The sequence below is a fragment of the Notechis scutatus genome, chromosome Z (assembly GCF_049901735.1).
Source record: "Notechis scutatus isolate UNSWTSFEM ecotype Mainland chromosome Z, rNotScu1.2, whole genome shotgun sequence".
NCBI lineage: Eukaryota > Metazoa > Chordata > Lepidosauria > Squamata > Elapidae > Notechis > Notechis scutatus.
In genome coordinates this window covers 102,558,144-102,577,810 of record NC_142025.1, presented here as the reverse complement: position 1 = coordinate 102,577,810, position 19,667 = coordinate 102,558,144, and the positions used below count along the sequence as shown (strand labels likewise).

Below are 19,667 nucleotides of genomic sequence, written 5' to 3'. Positions count from 1 at the left end.
CTGGCAGACTCCCAAGGTCCTTTTCGCAACGTTGTGCAAATGTGCATCTCTGGCAAGTCCACAGGAGGCGTTCCCACTGTCTTTTGCTCTTTGCTGGCCTGAGCTGAGCCAAGCCAGACACAGGAAGGATCATTTCCTCAGGCCTAAAGTCTTCCTTCCTCACCTCCCCACCTCCACCCCACCCAAGTGACATGCAGGCCTTTGGACCTGAAGCTCTTAGGGGAAATCTCCTTTTCAGAGGCCAATGCACGAAGCTTCATTTAATGTTTTAGTAGCAAGCCAAAGGGGCTACCCTTTTCAGCATCTTTCTTTGCTGCGCTGAACATGACCTGGACTTTGGCTTCAATGTTTTTTCTGGGATGGTCTCACTGCCCCTCGGGATTGTTCTGCTAACTGCTTTATTATTGCTAGGTCCTTGATTATGCATTCTTCAAACTTTTTGTTTTATGTAATTTAATATCTTACCATTTTCTATGCAATCCCACCAGACATTGTGTCTTCCCCAATCACAAATAATACACTTAAAAACAATACTTAGTAAAAACTCTTTAATGAAATGAATAGAATAACAGAGTCGGAAGGGACCTAGTCCAACTCCCAGCTCAGGCAGGAAACCCTATAGCCGTGATGGCGAACCTATGACACGCATGCCACAGGTGGCACACAGAGCCATTTGTGCCGGCACGTGAGCTGCAGGCAAACTTACCTCACTGCATGTGCGCCATTCACAGCTGGTTTTCAGCGGGTTTAAGGTCTTTTTTGGCCTCCCAGAGGCTTGAGGAAGGCTTCTGCAGGCTTTGCAGCCCAAAAACTAGGCCCGTTTCATCACTTCCTGTTTTTTCCGAAAATACCAGAAGTGATGAAATGGGGCTAGTTTTCAGCCTGGGAAAGCTGCAGAAACCTTTCTCAAGCCTCTGGGAGGCCTAAAAAGGCCTCAAACCCGACGAAAATCAGCTGTGAGGTGCAATGCAGGTAAGGGGGCGGTGGAGGTGGTGGGTGGGGGATTGCACACACATGCCTAGGGGGTGTGGGAGGGTACGCATTGCCTTCTGGGTGCTGGTGCGTGAGCGCGAGTGTGCAAGCACGTGCACAATTTTTGGCACAGGAGCCCAAAAAGGTTAGCCACCACTGCCTGCCCTCTAGCATTTCAGACAAATGGTTGTCCAATCTCTTGTTAAAAACTTCCAGGAGCATTCACAACTTCTGAAGGCAAGTTGTTCCATTGATTAATTGTTCTAACTATCAGGAAATTTCTCCTTAGTTCTAGGTTGCTGATTCATAAGAAGAGATGAATAGAGATGGTTCATAAATAGCAATATTATCTGAGATTTATACTGTATCCCTGTGTATGTATGATTATTTATATAATAGTTTGTTAAAAATAAATTGATCTTGAAATATATTTTGATATTCAATCCTTGAATGTTTTCACTTCACTAAAGCATTTAAACAAATGTAAACTGACCAGTAATTCAAAGTCAGAATATTTGCAAGTTCTTTCAAAGCTTTTAATGGAAAACAGAACACAATTTTCCCAATAACTGATGCAATGATATTTAACCCAAACTGTATAATTGGGTCAAAAAAGTAGTTCTGTTTGAGAGAGAGCTTCAGTTAAAGTACTACAGTCAGAATGCAAGCAGGGTGGGTTTAAAAGAATTTATTTCACACTATTATCCTTGCTAGACCAAAAATAAAGGATATGTTTTACTTGGTTTCATTAATAATAATGATCATCAAAAGTCAAAACTCTAAGAATCACAAGATAATATGAGGAATCCTTACATCGTAAAAGTGTTCTGTACGTTTTTGTTAGTTTTCTTCTAAATTGGTGTTATTAGCCTCTTCTGGGATTTATCTGCAATTTATTTTTATTTTAGCATTGATTACGCAGTTGTTTTAATTGCTGTAATTTATAAATTTTATTATGGGCTATTATACTATTTTATGTTGTTTACTCTATTGGATGTTATTCTTGTAAGCAACCAGGTTATTGTTTTAAAAATGTCCTTGAAATATTTTAAGTAAAGAAGTGACTTATTGTAGAGACCACAGAGAACCCTTTAGAATGCAGGAACTATTCACAAACTTTGCTATAGCACTTGGCTATCTGTCACTCACCTAAGACTACAACACTGTGTACAGAGGACCAAAACACCTGATTTTGATTGGAAGCCTGCCAGAGTTTGGGATGAGAAGCTACACAAATGTTTAAATAAAATACAGGTAGTCCTCAACTTACAACAGTTCATTTAGTGACCATTCAAAGTTACAATGGCACTGGAGTAACTTATGACTTTTTCACACTTACGGCCCCATCCATGGTCACGTTGGGTGCTTAGCAACTGGTTCATGTTTATGACAATAGCAGTGTCTTGGCGTTATGTGATCCCCTTTTGTGACTTCTGACAAGCAAAGTCAATGAGGAAGTCAGATTCACTTAACAACCAGTAACTTAACAATTGGAGTGTGGCAAGAAAAGCCTTAAAATGGGGCAAAACTCACTGAACAAATGTCTCATTTAGTAACATAAATTTTGGGCTCAATCATGTTGAGGACTACATGTATATAAATAAAATTTCTTTTCTTACTAATGAAATTATATACTGAGCCTTAAGCGATTGACAGCAGGGTTCTGTGGGAATTAGACATAAACTGAACTGAACCAGATCTTTAATTATGTGTCTTCATTTTAATAAATCTAAAGTTAAAGAAATACTTTAAAGCACTTCCTCCTTTCTTGACAAGAAATGAATATGTTACTCCCAAAGAACTGTGGAAATTATTCTAAACCACAGTTTTTACAGCACAAAGGTAAACTTTGCAAGTGAGCTGCTCAAAGGAAATCCCCTGAAGTTATGAACAGCTAGAAGTTACAGTGGCTTTAGTTTGTTTGAAGCAGATCATTTTTGTGTGGAAATATACCTACTGGCCGAAATCCAGAGAAACACTGCAAGGTAGCAAAGAGGTTTAAAAATACTGTGATAACTTGCTGCTATCTAGTGGCTATGTGGATTTTTGCAGGCCACATCTGATATTGTATACTATAAAATCTAAAATTTCTAGCAGCTTTCTCCATTCTAGTACTGTCCAAATACTGTATAGTGTATAATGAATTACAACAATCATTATTAGCTACAATTTCTGTATTAATGGGAACACAAATCCTCAACAGCTAGGATACATAGTTAGGAAAGAATGGATTAGTCGGTACACACCTTTGAGGCCTACCCTAGCAGCCAAAGGCAAATAATCATATGTCCAGTTTTTCCACCTTCCAACTAAATAAAATCTGGCTATTTTGATGATTTGCATTATTTTGATTCACAAGCCCATAGATTATTGCTTTCTTCATCAGAATTGGATTCCGTATTCTGCCCCAGTCTCTGCATATGTTTTTCTTGTTTGCAAGTCTTTGTGTGTTATACGTTAAACTACTCACCTCAGCAAATGTGCAAAATTTATAATAAATAAATCTTGATGCTATAATATAATTGATCAAGCCCAATGAAAAGTACATTTAGAAAGCAGATCAGAATGTTTGCAGCCATACATGGAGATAAAAAGGATAACAGGCAAAGTAATTTGTTTTATTCTTGACTATTTTTTCCAAATTCATAGTCCTCAAAAAAAAAAAAATTACATTTCGTAATTCATGGTTAAATAAAGGATTTCTTTATGAAAATTTGCTTGTGCGTTGACCAGATGAAAAAGATATAAAAAAACAGTCTCTTCATCATCATGCTCTCCTAAGGGAAAAAAAAAAAAGGCTGAATAAACAATACACATTTTTATTCAACAAAGATATTGTTTAGCTTGTAAAATGCCAAGCTAACAGATAACATTTTATTTCATCAATATATTTCATCTATATTTCATCAACAAATCATCAAGAGTCATGCTTGACTCAAGAGAACTTTTACCTTATGTATGAATGATTTGTAATTAAATATGGATCATACTTACGTTTCTTGGAAGCATTTTTAAAAATTAGTTATGCTCTGATTCTATTTGTTTAGATGACATTGGTTGTATTTATTGTAAATATGTAAGATTTGTTAGATAAGGTAAAAACTCATTCAGTGTTTCATATGGTCATAGTAATCTGTGAGCAGTCATATTATTTTTCATTTCTAAATTTTCTAATATGACATGTAGAAAAACATGTATTATACTTCAGCCACATGAATGTTCATCAGAATTAATCAGAAATAAAGCCATAGCAATAGCACTTAGACTTATATAATGCTTCACAGTGCATTAAAGCTCTTTCTAAGTGGTTTACAGAGTGGTTTACATATTACCCCCAACAATCTGGTCCTCATTTGATCCACCTCTGAAGGATGGAAGGCTGAGTCAACCTCGAGCCAATGAGACTCGAACTGCCAAACTGCAGGCAGTCGGCAGTCAGCAGAAGTAGCCTGCAGTACTGCATTCTAAGCATTGAGCCAACAAGGCTCTTAAACCTAAAATATATATATATAATCTGTTTTTTTTTTAGAGAAATACTGATAGATTTATATTTTAAAGTACAGTATGCATATTTTTGCATATTTCACACACACACACACACACACACAGTGTGTGTGTGTGTGTGTGTGTAAGAAAATCTGTTCCGGAAGGAAACTGCATAGATCAAAGGCACATCATTTTAGTAATTGTACTATGGCCAAATTATGTGAATATACATTTTGAAAATTCAACTGAAAATAGGAAATGAGATGAATTAGGCTATTGTCTCAGATAGCATCCTCTTTCTTATGGCATAGGGGTGTTTTTTTTGACAGGATCAAAGAAATTAAACCAGTGCTTCCCAAACCTTTTCATTCAGTATCCCAAACCATTTATCTGAAAGTCCTTTTTATTCACTCTAGATAAAATACTTTAAGTCAGTTTAAATATCCCTGTTGACATTGAGTAATGGGTTCATGTGTTGTTATCCAAAGAAAAAGAACTTTTACCCAATGTTGGGCAATTTATCCAGGTTTGGGAAGTAGTGCATTGAGTCTTTACTGTACTTGTCTTTCAGTGTGGTTTTAATCCTAACCTCTTTACCCATAAGATCTATTCTTCCTAAAAGCAGAATGTAATTATATTTATTGTTACATAAATATAATTGACTATTGGTATGTATGTGTGTGTATGTGTGTATCCACATGTGTGTATCAACACACCCACACACATACTTCCTAGAAGATTCAGATAATCAAGATTAATCAAGATCCTAAGTTGTACTAACAGATGGATACAATCAAGATCAAGGGAGATACTAATACCACTCTATAAAGCCTTAGTAAGACCACACTAGAATACTGCATCCAGTTTTGTTCACCACATTACAAAAAAGATGTTGAGACTCTAGAAAAAGTACAGAGAAGAGCAACCAGGATGATTAGGGGACTGGAGGCTAAAACATGTAACGAACGGTTGCAGGAACTGGGCTTGACTAGTCCAGTAAAGAGAAGGACCAGGGGAGACATGATAGCACTGTTCCAGTATTTGAGGGGCTGCCAAAGAGAGGAAGGGGTCAAGCTATTTTCTAAAGCGCCTGTAGGCCAGACAAGGATTAATGGGTGGAAACTGAACAAGGAGAGATTTAACCTGGAAATAAGGAGAAACCTTCTGACAGTGAGAACAATCAACCAATGGAACACCTTAACCTCGGAAGTTGTGGGAGCGCCATCACTTGAGACTTTCAAGAAGAGATTGGACTCCCATCTGTCAGAAATGGTGTAGGGTCTCCTGCTTGGGCAGGGGGTTGGACTAGATGACCTACAAGGTCCCTTCCAACTCTGATTATCTGTTATCTGTTATTAAGGTGCGATTATAGTAAGGTAAGTATTATAATTGGATTTCTTACCAGATATCACAAACTGTAGAGCATCCATGATCATTTGTGCAAAAGTATTCTCTATATTCTGCAAAAAAACATTCTTTTCATGTGCACTATTGATGATATTGCAGACTTTTTGCATTGTCTGTACAGCCCAGTCCATGCAATAGATGTCCTTCTCGCATACCTAGTAGAACAGAAAATTGAAGAAAGTGAAACGTCCTTAATGATAAAAGAACAGTCCTTTGTTTCTATCCTGTGCTTTCAAATCCAAAATAATTCTATGAGTTTTGGGTTGAAAGACACACACACAAACACGCATATGTAAATATAGTAATAGCAGCTTTCCTAGGGCTTAAATTTTTAAATTTAAATAATTCTTTGCAAATAGAGTCACAATATAGGCTTGCTTGATAGTTGAGCCCCCTCTTCCTTCTATCAAATACTATTATAATTGCCACCTGGTCAGCATAATTTCGAGGTAATTTTAAACTAATGGCATTTTATCCATGTATAAGGAAATGTTATATCAAGGTAGTAAATACAGTATCATAAATAGTAACATACAGTATTATTGTTCGGTACTTAAAATGTCTATTGGAAGAGCTAACTTATGCCACTTCCTGAGGTTTCACTATAACAGCGGTAGCATTGCTAGGAAAAGAAAGCTTGATTTCTGGAATAACAGCATTAATAGTTTGGAAGACACACACTAAATATTTGGAGACACAGAGAGTCGAGAATTATTCCATTATTTTGTGGACAATAATGGGAGGAGTATATGCCACCTTGAGCTTCTAAGGAAAAACGGTGTGCAAGCTAGCAAAACATTTTTTTTAAATCCCTGTCTCTGGTGAAATGGAGAGGGATATGAGGCTACATACAGACTTAGCGTAATGGGAGAAGGCAGAGTTACTGATGCTGATTGGTTGATAGTTTTTTTGTGTTTGGCTATTGGTGGTCTAAAATGCTAAGTGTTAATTGACTTGAGGTGTTTTCTAAGAACTATAGACTGACAAGCATATAAGTGTACTGTCTCTTAGTATCCTCCTGCCCAAATATATCTGATGGAAATTACATATGTTAGTCTTGGATGGACTGGAGGAGACATGTAGCAAATAGTGCCTGTTGACTGATTATGTGCCATCAAGCCAGTCTTGACTTTTAGTGACCACATAGATTCCCCCCCACCAAAATGATCTGTCCCTAACCTGGCCTTTCATATCTTCCAACAGTGCACTCATCACCATAGGCTGAGTGTGTGTGTGTGTGTGTGTGTGTGTGTGTGTGTGTGTGTAGAAAAATGGTTGCTTTCACTTAGACATAGGAAGGCAAGGTAAACCAAGAGTTCCTTAAAGACATTTTCATGGTAGCTTTGCTAAGTCACATTAACAAGTGCCAACTTTCAAATAAATTTTCTCATCCCAGCCTCCGAAACAAATCAGCTTAGTTCCCCAAACCAGTAGATATCAGGAGGTCAGGCAAGTTCAGAGCTGATTTCGAATTGGTGCAAAAAACAACAACAACTCCTCTCCCAGAGAAATGCTCTCAGCTGTTACAATAAATTCATTCTACTTAATATACACATAAAGAGCTTAAGTTAAAACATTTCTCTTTTCCTGTGCAGTAATTAAAGATATGGGATTCCTGCAGTCCTCCTACATGGCTCACAAGCTGAGAAAAAGCAAGAAGATGGCCATGTACTATGTATCAATGTATGATGCTAATATTAATATACTGTAAAGTACTCTAATAAATATAATGCAGGCAAACAAGGGCACTTTGAGACATCTGATGCCTCGAGTTAGATATACTGGTCCTGCCTGCCTGACTACTATCAGGCCAAGAAGCTAGATAAGCTTAGCAAAAATCCCAATTGCCCCATTCCTTCAAGGACTGTTGTAATGAAAGTTTAATGAAAATGCTTTCCCTGTTCACATATAAAGTGATATTATACAAGTAGCAATAAAAGAATTGCATTTATGCACCTGCTGCCATAGAAACACTCCTAAAGCAAGGTAGCAAGTTTGAAGTATTTTCAGACATATATTAATTTGTCTTTCTAAAATGTTATTTTGGTTAGTTAATTTTAGTGAATTGCCTGAAACTGCTAAGGAAGAACTGGTATCTAAGGGCCAAATTAAATAAGACATTGAATATGTCATTGTGCTGAACACATTTAAGGCTTTAATCATGTTTAAAGAACACTGGGGAGAGGATCCAGATTAAAAACACATGAGAATTTAAATCCTGATTAAAAATGATTTCACACAAAATTGTTATTGGCTCTGAAACTAAACTACTTTTATTGAAAATGACAGTTTTCTCTACAGCTCAAATTATAATTCTCTCTCTCCCCCCCCACTCCCCTTGGAAATGGAAGATTTTCATTTAAATTGTGTGGAGCAAAGAAAATAAACTAAAATAGAAAAGAAAGAAAAAAGAGTCAGGTTCTAAACATTGTTTTCTCATCCCGATTCTTCTCAATCACAGCAGTTACACTTTCACAGAAATGTACAAGATACGTTAAATGCATCAGGGGTGGGATTCTACCAGTTTGCACCTATTCGGTAGAACCGGTTGTTAACATTCTAAGCAGTTTGCAGAACCCGTTGTTGGAAGAAATTACTGGCCTAATCCTGTAAGGAAGGCAGGAAAGGAAAGATTCTGGTGTTGCTTACGGAAACTGCTTCTCCATTAACCCTTATTACATTCTTGGCTGGACTAGACTTCCTGTCTCTGGAACCTCTCTGGAGGTTTTTCCCCCTCCTTTGCTGGTACTTTGCTTGTGTGGAGTGACCATTCAAAGTTACAATGGCAATGAAAAAAGTGACTTATGACCATTTTTCACACTTACGACTGTTGCAACATCCCCACAGTCATGAGAGGCCAGGGGAGGAGATACGTGCCTTGATGTGAGTGATATTGAGTTGGCCATGCCCAGACAATAACATGACCACCAAGCCATGCCCACCAACTTAGCCACGCCCACAGAACCGGTTGTTAAAAAAATTGAATCCCACCCCTGAAATGCAGTCACTTATTTTGTGCAAATGTGGTCAATTCATAACAGAGAAGAGAATAGTACACAGGGAGGGAAAAATAAATGTTAATTACCAATGCCAGGAATACCACCAGCCTTGCCAATTCCATAGCTTGGCCATTCACAGCTTTATTCACCATAAAAGAGACGCAGATGTTGCTTTCACACAAAATAAGGAACCGAGCAATGTTTTCAAGATGCCATTCCTGAGGGATTACTATAAAGATAGAAAGAAATATTTTATATATACACAAGCACAAACATAAATACCACAGACACATATGGTAGTCACACATGCATGCTCAACTTTTAACTTTACTTTTCTTACATTTGAAAATATTATATTTAAAAATAGGCAGAATACAACAATTTATCTAGTCCACACGATCAACAGTAAAAAATATTCAACAATATAAACTACTTCGGATTTTTTAAAGCAGTTGAGTGATAAAACTATAGTACTTTTAAGATTTAGCTTGTGTGCATTTTAGTTGATAATGCAATGAGCAAGAGTACTTAGGACTATGAGAGTTTAGCCATTTGCTCTTTAAAACCAGGTCTTTCATGTTAAAGTGGCTGGAAGGTGTTAGATAAAGGGTTCTAGCAGTGGTTAATTCTCCTTTGAGTGAGAGGTTTTTCTTTTATCTCTTAAGAAGACCTTGGTTTACCCCTTCCTGTAGACCCCACCATACTGGACAATTTACCTCCATTATCTAACCATCCCTTTCAGAGGAAAGTGGTCAAATCAGGGGTTATACAACATGGTCAGATGACCATGGATGAGGCAGATTATCTGAGCCCTTTTCAGTCAGGATTCAGACCTGGGTATGGGATGCAAATGGCATCGGTCACACTTATGTTTGACCTCTGCCAAGGGTGGGATGGATTTGGGCATCCAGCTCGCCTTACTTGACCTCTCAGTGATTTTTAACACTACCAACCATGGTATCCCTCTGGAACCATGGTCAGAGGATTTGGGGTCAGTGGCACAGGGTTATGCTGCTTTCCCCACTTTCTCTGGGATCAATTCCAGTCAGCGATGATTTGGGAGAGAGGGGCCACCCTTAGCCTCTACTTTCTACTGTAGGTGTTGCTGTAGGATTCAGTGCTGTCTCCTCTTCTATTTAACATATACAAGACACTGCTGGGTAAGTTCATCCTTTGTTATTGGGTGAGGCATCAGTACCATGTAGAAATTCAGTCTCTGCCTCTGGCGAATTATGCAGTGCTGTAAATCCCAGGAGGTTGTGAGGATTTGCATAGGAAACAACAGGCTTCAGCTAAACTCAGGTAAGGCTGAGTGGCTTTGGATGTGAGGGCCTACCGGTTCTCAAATTTGCCATCTTTAATGCTGGATGGGGTTGCACTGCCCCAGAAAGAGCCAGTGTGCAGTCTGAGGATCCTCCTTGACTCATGACTTCTGCTCAAACAACGTCCTGTTGTGCTCCACTTGCCCCTGTTCCTAGATTGACAGGCTCTGCTGACAGTCACCCAAGCCCTAGTCACACCCAGACTGAATTGCTGTAATGTACTATATGTGAGGCTGCCCTTGAAGAATATCCAGAAGTGTAACTGGTGCGGAACAGATAGAACAGAACATATCGTGCCTCTGCTCCATGAGCTGCATTGGCTGCCATTTTGCTTCTGGATCTAATTCAAGATAGGTTTTAACCTTTGAAGCCTTCATGGCATGAGGCCAGGTATTCTGAGGAACTGCCTCTCCCTGATTAAATCAGTGTCCCATTAGTTCTGGCACAAAGGATATTTGGTGGGTACCATCATTACATTTGATGTTTCCTAGGAGGTGGGTCTTCTCTATTGGGGCACAACCTTATGGAACATTCTCTCAACCCTCCCTCCAAGCCAGGTTAGCTCCATTCCTGTTAATCTTCTGGAAAATCACAGTCACTGTCATGCGATCACTTCACTTAACAACAACTAGTCCCAGTTATGGTTGAAACACAAGGACTGGATGGTATCTTGGATTCAAGTATGCAAACAAACCTGTAAGCTGCTCTAGCAGCATGACAACATCATTCTCCAGCGACTCATTTGCAAGAGTGTAATGTAATAGTTTAACAGCCTCTGCAAGCTCTTTCAAACTGTTTTCATCTGCTTCGTGTTGAATCATATTCTGCCAAGCAACATATCCTGAATGATATTAAGCATAAAAGTTATTGAAGGAGAATTTGTATTGAGATATCAATTACTGGTACTATTTCTTGAGGTTTAAAGAAAGACAATTCTAGATTCAGCAATTAATAATTGCTATCTTGCTAGAAAATCATTAGCAGGATTGCACCTGATTTTCTGCATGCTTAATATGTCACTTCTTTTCCTTCCTTTCAGACTCTTATATGAATACTTCTGTTTTATTAATTAAAATAGCTTACCATCCAGTGTAGATACAGGCCCAAATATTAGATACAGCAGCCGAGCTTGATTTACCATTGGCCATGGATTCAAAATACACCTGAGCCAAAATGCTGAATCATTCCGATCAATCCAATGGTTTAGAAATACACCACGGCAAAATGTCCTTATCCTCAGTTCCAATTTACGGAAGCGTCCTAGACAAATTAATAGCCTTTAGCCTTTAGTCTGCATTTAGAGTTTTCTAATGTTAAAACCCTGTATATAGTGTGAAAAATAATTATTTTGGATGGCACTGTTGCAAGTTTAAAGTCAGTAGTCACTATTGCTTTTAAGTTACTACGGTGTCACAAGATATAAAAGTCCAAATTTATAACATGCTCACAGCATAGATTATTTACCAGGCTTGCTGTTGAAAACTTTCTCCATTTTCTGAGGTAAATTGGTGACTTCACAGAGAAAACTGTAAACTCGATGACATTCACATTCATCCCAACCAGCTGTTAAGGTCTGAAAACATACATAATAAGCCAACAGAAATATAAAAAAACCAATATTTTAGAGTTTGAAGATTTTTATGATTCAACTGTTTTATTTACCCTTTTTGTAATGTAAAATTTGATAAAGGTAGCCAGTGACAAAGTGCAGATGATTTATCTTGGGATACAGAGACAGTCCTCCAAATAATGTCCTGCAATGTGTTTTACCCAACTTTGAACAGAATGAAACTTCAGAACGTATAGCCATAGAATAAAGGTTATATAGAATGCAGTAATGAACTCTAAGGTACAAAATCTTATGCCATAATAAATACATTTATTTTCAGAGCATTACAAAACTTTCAATTGCTTTTACCTGTAAAAATACTCCATAACATTGTAATCCGAAACAATGCAAAGGATCTGAGCAGCCATTGAATTTGAAACAGGAAATCTATAAACAAGCGGTAGAAAAAAGGAATCCTTCAATTTACTTATTTCAATGGATATAGAAATTAACAGATCCAATATTTATTGGAAAACATCTGTGCTTACTTCTGATAGAATTTTGTGTATGTACTTCAGTCTCTCTTTTGTAGGGCGCAGTAAAGTACACCTTTTAAACAATAAGCCTAGAAAGAAAAAACAGAAAAACCACACAGAGATATTTGAAAAGAAATGTTCATGTGAACATGCTCTTCAAAATCTATAAACTATATTGAGTTAAGAACCAGGAACCACAGGACATTAGTTACTTATTGTACTATTTATTTATTTTTGTTTGTTTGTTTGTTTGTTTGTTTGTTTCAGTGGCATAGCAATCTAATTTTACCTTTATCCCAAGATCCATGTGGTTTTTTTTCATTTCTAAACTATAATTTACATAACTATAATACTTCTGCTTTCCATAGAGCACTAACAAATAGCTAATACTTCCTCTTTCAACCAACACAATTCCATAATGTTTAAAAGAAGAAAGCAAGCATGCATATGAACTCAACCTAGCCTTGTTTGTGATTGGCAATTTCCACGGTCTGTTTCATTTAAAGGAGGGAAGTGAGTACTTTAGGTAGGAGGATGGGATAGAGATGCCATTGGTTGTTCATTAACTGGTCAGCATCACCCTCCATGTAGATAACATATTTTGTTGGCCTGCTGAAAAATATAAGGTATAGTGTTGAAAATGAAGAATATAAATCATTATGTCAACAAGATATCATATAGCTACAGCGAAGGCTGTGTTTTGTCAAAGTTTGGTTTTGTGAAAAGGCTCAGAGTGAAAAGACTGCTGCTGCAGATAAATGGAAAGAGAAGCAGGGGGAGAAAAACAGTGACCAAGACAGAATAAGTTGCATGGAACAGAAGAAGAAAAAGAAGCTATAGTAACTGGGAGCAAAAATGCATCCAGAGAGATATATTGGCATGATTATAATAATGGTATGGAAATATTACTTGGCGAAGGCTCCATACATTTTGTAAAGCAGTACATTTTTCAGATTTCTATTCTCATTACACACACACACACACACACACAAAATAAATAGGGGTGCTGCAGGGGAGAAGTTTACTCTCCTGTTATATTTAACTACTGCAGTTCCCTTTTCCTGTTCTGTTTGCCCCAGAGTAGAATTCAGACATAAATTTGAAAAGATAAATATACATTTGAAATTTCACAGGGGGAAAGAGCACTTAGAGTATTACAGCAAAACACAGAGACATGGGAAGACATAGTTAATTTTCTCATTGTTTTACCTACACTGTCAGTGATATTTTCACAGACTCCAAACCTACTGATCATAAAAAAATATCAGTTCATAATACAAATACAAAACAAACAAAATCCCACAGAGCAGTTGGGAGAAATTACAATTCCTTTCCTGTTATAAATGTATTTTCTAAGAAATTATTTCTTATATTTATGGTCAAGTTAATTTTTGTTCACTATATTAATCTATATACTGATTTGATATGCACATGAATTTACTACAATGAAACATTTTTCCTATCCTGCAGTGTTAATATTCTGTTAATTGAAAGGATGCAATTTGAAGCTGAGCATTCTTCAATTAGCTGAGATTTATACATCTAAATATGTTTTTCTATCTGCTTCCTGTTTTGGAATATCTGAAAAAGATGAGGCTTTGATCACCTAATGATCCATAGTGTTCCAGAATGGAGGATCTTGTACAGTCAGATAGTTCATGGTTATGGAAATCCCGTGGAAAAAGTCTCTTATTTCCAGGAGGAGATGAGATGTAATTAATAACACAGCTGTTGATAATCTTCGATGTCATGCTCATCATACTGATATCTTTCACTGAATAAAGAAAAAAAAAGAAAAGTAATCGTTAAGTTTTATTCATTCAGTGGTTCTTTTTCTTTCAATCACCAGACAAGTTTGGGACTGCTCTTATGCCAAAATAGGCATGTGGTCATTCAAATAACTGTGTATGCAAGATCTTTTCAACCGTGTATGCAAGATCTCAAATGACATATATAGGAAGCCACATTTTTTTCCCCAAAAGATTAAATCTTATGTTAATAACAAAATCTTTCATTTTTTGATATTCCTATGAGATTTCAAGTAAGATTTCTTATGAGCAATATTTATAAAAAAGGACAGGGCCAATATAAAAAAATAAATTAATGTAATCAAATTAATTGCCCCATTTACAAATGTAGTTCATCTCCATCTGCATATACCAACCATTCTTTCTCTCATATATAAGTTATATCTTTGTTTTCTTAATAAATTTTCTTAATAAAAAAATTCTCAAACACAGAAACATACAAGAACATAGGAGTCTATGGGCAAGTGACAAAATATAACATAATGTTTGATCCTTAGGTACTTGTGTGCAACAGCACAACACAAATACAATAGGGCTGAGCTTGCATCATGATGTCACATTTTATTATTTTTGTGTCATTGTGTGTAACAGCAGCCACTTAAACATCCTTACAGCAGAAACAATAAATAAAGAAGAGGAACTTGATGGAGGTGAAGTAATGGAAGGAGGAAGAATAATCGAGATAGGATTGGAGAAAGAGAATAGGATAGTTATTTATTATTACAAAACAATTAAAATTCACCAGGCAAACCGCCTCTTCCAAGCCAAATTTTCAAATGGATTCAAGCTTTGCATTATCTACAATTTGATGTTTGTTCATTTCAACAGTTTCCTGTATTATCAGCTTGGGAACCACTGCTTTAAGAAAACCCTGAGGAAATTGTTTAAGAAAACTCAAATTACCATATATGGATTTTCACACTCCATCCCTCTGTGATTCCATATTGTCTTTTTTGATGAACAGTTGAGCCAATTTAATTCTGTCTAATTAACAAATAGCTCCTAAACTGAGTTAATTGGCGGTTTTGGAGTTAATTCAAATACAAGAGATTGCTTTCTATCTCCTCACACATTACAGCCTAAGTATTTTTTCCATGTCATCAAGCTTATTTTTAAGGCTGTGCAGTACTTGTTATTGAAAGAGTGCTAGGAAGCATTTGAAGAGCGCTACACAGGCCTACCTCTCCCACCCCAACAGAAATCCATTTGGATTTAAAAGAGGCATTTCTTTGTTGGATGTGAATTTTAGTTGCTGAATTTCCTAAGACAGAAGCAAACAATTTATGTAACTAAAAAGAGAATAAACAGAAAGAAAATGAAGGTGTACAAATATATTTACAACCAGTAATTCTAATGGGTGCCTGGGGTGATTTCAGCCTTTCACTCTGTATGTGCTGAAAAATAAAGGCTATCAGTAGCAGTACTAATAACAGTCTAATTTTTCCTGTTTTGCAATCCTTCAAGAAGTCTGCCTATTTTTTAAGAACACGTTTTAAAACATTTAATGCAATATATTTTGAAGGAATAATTTTATGTGGGAGCCGTGTGGCATGAGAGGCAATGGTATTCATTGCCCTGAGAACATGTGGTTCAATGTTTCTTCCACAATTTTTTTTTTATCTTATTTTCCCCAACTGGTTCCAATGGGACTGAAAATAAATACACCAACTTCAAGTATAAAGAATCCTCTGAAGAACTTTGAATATAATGGTTCTCTAAAGTGTATCATGGTCAGTCACAAACCATGTCTCTCGGATACAACTTTTTCACACTGATATTTATCAAAATAGTGATTGTGGAATAGCTACGCTTCCAGTTAAAAGAGCTTTCACAGATAGAATAATAGAATAACAGAGTTGGAAGGGACCTTGGAAGTCATCTAGTCCAACCCCTTGCTCGAGCAGGAGAGTCTATTCCAAATATTAGCCTCTACCTAGGATCAAACTTACAGCCTCCTGATTGTGAGGCAAGAGCTCCACCTCTAGGCCACCAGAGTTTTTCTCCAGCCAAAGAAAGGGAGGTTAAAAAATCCTATAACTTCTTAATTGTCCTTTCAGTTCAGGGGTGGGATTCTATCTGTTCGGACCAGTTCTATAGAACCAGTTGTTATGATTCTGTGCAGTTTGGAGAACTGGCAAATCATGCCCCTGGCTGGCCCCGCCCCTCTCTGTCTGCCCCTCCCCTCCTTGCCCAGTCAGTCCTTATCACGCATGCGCCACGTCACGCGTATGCCCGACATTGCTGACTGTATTCTCCCTCACCCAGTTACTCATTAAGGTATTTCTTTTTTTCTTTTCCTCCCAACGATCAGCTGTTCCGACAATTGGCTGTGCCGGGATCTCCCTTGCTGTCTTACTGCTTCACCCAGGAGCAGTATCCTGAGCAGCATCCTGAGGCCCAGGAAGCAAAAAGGGGCACGTGGAAAGGGGTGTATTGAGTGCCCCTCCTGCGCTCCATTTTTTTGCCTTTTGGGGCCTCAGGGAAGTTTCCTGGGTGCAAAAACACCCCCCCCCCCCAGGAGACTTACCTGAGGCCCAGGAGACCCAAAAACAGAGTGTGGGGGGGTTGCTGCAAAAAAAGCCATGCCCACCTCACCACGCCCACAGAACCGGTTGTTAAAAAATTTGAATCCCACCCCTGTTTCAGTGACTTAGAATTCCACCCTGAATTTAGATCCCAATTCTATAGTGGCAATGTGGTTGCCATATTTTGCCTGTGTGATAGAAGTGACTCACCTGAAACAAACCCTAAAATGATTTCAAATATTTCTGACGGTATGACTTCGAAATCTCCTAGAGTGGGAATAAATGAAATCTCTGTTTGCATGGTATTATTAGATTGATGGGAAGTACATTGATGTTTGTCACTAGGGTCCAAAGTAGAGCTATTTCTTGTAGGAGATGCCGTCGCCTCTGTTGGGTTTGTATCAGGTGATGTGTCCTGACAAAAACATTTAAAATAAAAAAGAGAAAATTAAATCAACAAAAACAATAAAAGTAGGCAGAAAAGTGACAGAAATATGTTTAGTTGTTTCATAAATACAGCACATATAAATATTATGTCAATGATGTATAAAATTAATATTTTCATAGGATTCCTGAAAAAAACTAAAAATAAGATTTAGTATAGAGCTGGACTATTTAAACTCATTAGAAATCTAAACTCAGGGAATTTGAAGCAAGAGGTGAAATATTGCTCACAAATCCAATTACTTAATTTGAAGAAATGATGCAAATAATAAGAACACTCCTTCAATTCATAATGATAATCAGTAAAACAGCTGTGCAACATTTTTTATTTAATCTCAAAAAATTCACACAAGAGCAAACAAATCTTCACAATACCTTAATGCAGCTATGCTATCTCTCACAGACAGAGCTGCCAAGATAAAAGATGTGGCTTGCTTGAAGACAGATGTGCTAAAGCACTTTTTGAAAATGTAATTTGAAACATTACCAACTTCCAGTAATCACAGTAATCACTCTTAATTGGGAAAGAATCCTTCCAAATATTTTTCCCAAAAAGATTTATGATTGAGGAAATATTCTTCCTTTTCAATTATGCCGGTTTACATTTTATTTATTCAATTTCTATAGCTGCCTACTCAATCAAGTGACATGAGGAGACTTGCCTTTCTAAAACTATAAAACAGGTAAAATAATTAAAAACAATAAACAGTAAAAACTTCCAAATATAAATACGTACAGTACCCAAAGTAGTTAAGTAGCTAACAAGAAAGTCAACAAATGGAGCCCTCAGTACATTCCAAGCCCAGGCTTGGATACATAGCCAAGTTTTTAGAGCCTTGTGAAAGGTCAATAGAGTTGGGGACATTGTAATCCCCGAGGGGAAAATATTCCACACAGCATGGGCTATTGCAGAGAAAGCCTATCTTCTAGTTATTGTTGTCATTATTATTATTATAGATTTAATATTGAATTCGATTACCAGGCTGGGATGGGTAAAAACCAAAGGTGGTATTCATCAGGTTCTGACCAATTCTAGAGAACCGGTAGCGGAAATTTTTGAGTAGTTTGGAGAACCAGCAAATACCACCTCTGATTGGAGATTTTACGGTATCCTTCCCCTGCCATGCCCATCAAGCCACACTCACAGAACCAGTAGTAAAAAAGATTGAATCCCGCCACTGGTAAAAACTTAATAGTTCAAGCCCTAACCAAGGACTAACAGCTATTAAGGTAGCATCTGAGTATATAGGCAGTTCCAAGTTGGGTGGGTTTTTTTGAAAGTTAGGATATTTAGATTTGCATAATAACAACAACAACAACAACAACAACTTATATGCTACCCATCTCACTAGATCAGACTCTAGGCAGCCTATATATATTCAATTAAAAAGCACAATGAAACTTTAAAACAATAAATAAGAGTCTTAAATTTAATTGATACTCTTTGGCTGATGGGCTCTGCAATATGTCTATTCTGCTGGATTGCATTGGACACTAGAATAGAATAGAATAGGAATAGAATAGAATAGAATAGAATAGAATAGAATAGAATAGAATAGAATAGAATAGAATACTTTATTGGCTAAGTGTGATTGGACACACAAAGAATTTGTCTTAGTGTAAATACTCTCAGTATACATAAAGAAAAGGTACATTAAGAATCAAGAATCATAATGTACAACACTTAATAGTCAGGGTACAATCAACAATCATATCATACTAGGAAACAGTCAAATGGGAGGGGATGGGTGAGAAGGAGTGGTGAGAAGATTAACAGTAATAGTAGTGTACACTTTGTAAATAGTTGAACAGTGTTGAGGGAATTATTTGTTTAGCAGAGTGATGGCTTTCGGGGAAAAACTGTTCTTGTGTCTAGTTGTTCTGGTGTGCAGTGCTCTATACTGTTGTTTTGAGGGAAGGAGTTGAAACAGTTTATGTCCGGGATGTGAGGGGTCTGTAAATATTTTCACAGCCCACTAGAGACTCTTGGAAAGAAGACAGTCCCTCAAGTAACCTGATCCCAAGCCGTGTAGGGCTTTAAAGTTTGAACCCTGCACACTGAATTGTATCCAGAAAAACACCAGTAAACAGGTTAGGTAATAGTGGTGTCATATGAGTTGTGTATCTGGTACCATTTATTGCTTGTGAAGCCATATTTTGCACCAGTTGAAATTTTTGAATGCTTGCTTCACTTCCACAATTATTGATTTTTTTCCAGAATGCTATTATTACTAGAATCAGTTATATGGTTTTAATTTGTATATAAACTATATAATTGTTCAGTAAGTTATTGGCTAATTTAAAAATGCATATAATTGGCTCACATGTAAAACTAACAACAGAGTTGTTATATGATTATTCTTAGGCTTCTGACAACCTTTGCTATTTGATCTGAAATATTTTTGCAAGAAAATCTATGTAAGTAGGCCTAGAGGAGGCTGAAAACTGCCTCCTCTAAAAAAAATCTATCAGAAAGATAGCACTTAAAGAGATACATTATGATTCCTTTTCATATTAAAAAGAGCCAATATTTAAACTCTCTTTTCCGACTTGAAATAATTTAAATACTAATATTTATATGTCTTAGGTGCACATATTTATTTTGTTAATACACATGAT

At 36.9% G+C, this 19,667-nt stretch overlaps 1 protein-coding gene across 1 annotated transcript in view; it reads right to left on the bottom strand.

Annotated features, from left to right (window-relative positions):
• Positions 1-3,626: 3,626 nt before the first annotated feature.
• Positions 3,627-19,667, bottom strand: part of FBXO47 (F-box protein 47) — a 16,855-nt gene continuing 814 nt past the window's right edge. The window contains exons 2-11 of the mRNA XM_026669555.2: positions 16,815-17,019; positions 13,878-14,045; positions 12,284-12,360; positions 12,105-12,182; positions 11,651-11,759; positions 11,270-11,446; positions 10,881-11,027; positions 8,951-9,093; positions 5,861-6,020; positions 3,627-3,749 (exon numbers count right to left, since the gene is read on the bottom strand). Coding sequence (XP_026525340.1) covers positions 3,640-3,749; positions 5,861-6,020; positions 8,951-9,093; positions 10,881-11,027; positions 11,270-11,446; positions 11,651-11,759; positions 12,105-12,182; positions 12,284-12,360; positions 13,878-14,045; positions 16,815-17,019 — 1,374 coding nt within the window. The 3' untranslated portion in view covers positions 3,627-3,639. The remainder of the gene's footprint in view (positions 3,750-5,860; positions 6,021-8,950; positions 9,094-10,880; positions 11,028-11,269; positions 11,447-11,650; positions 11,760-12,104; positions 12,183-12,283; positions 12,361-13,877; positions 14,046-16,814; positions 17,020-19,667) is intronic.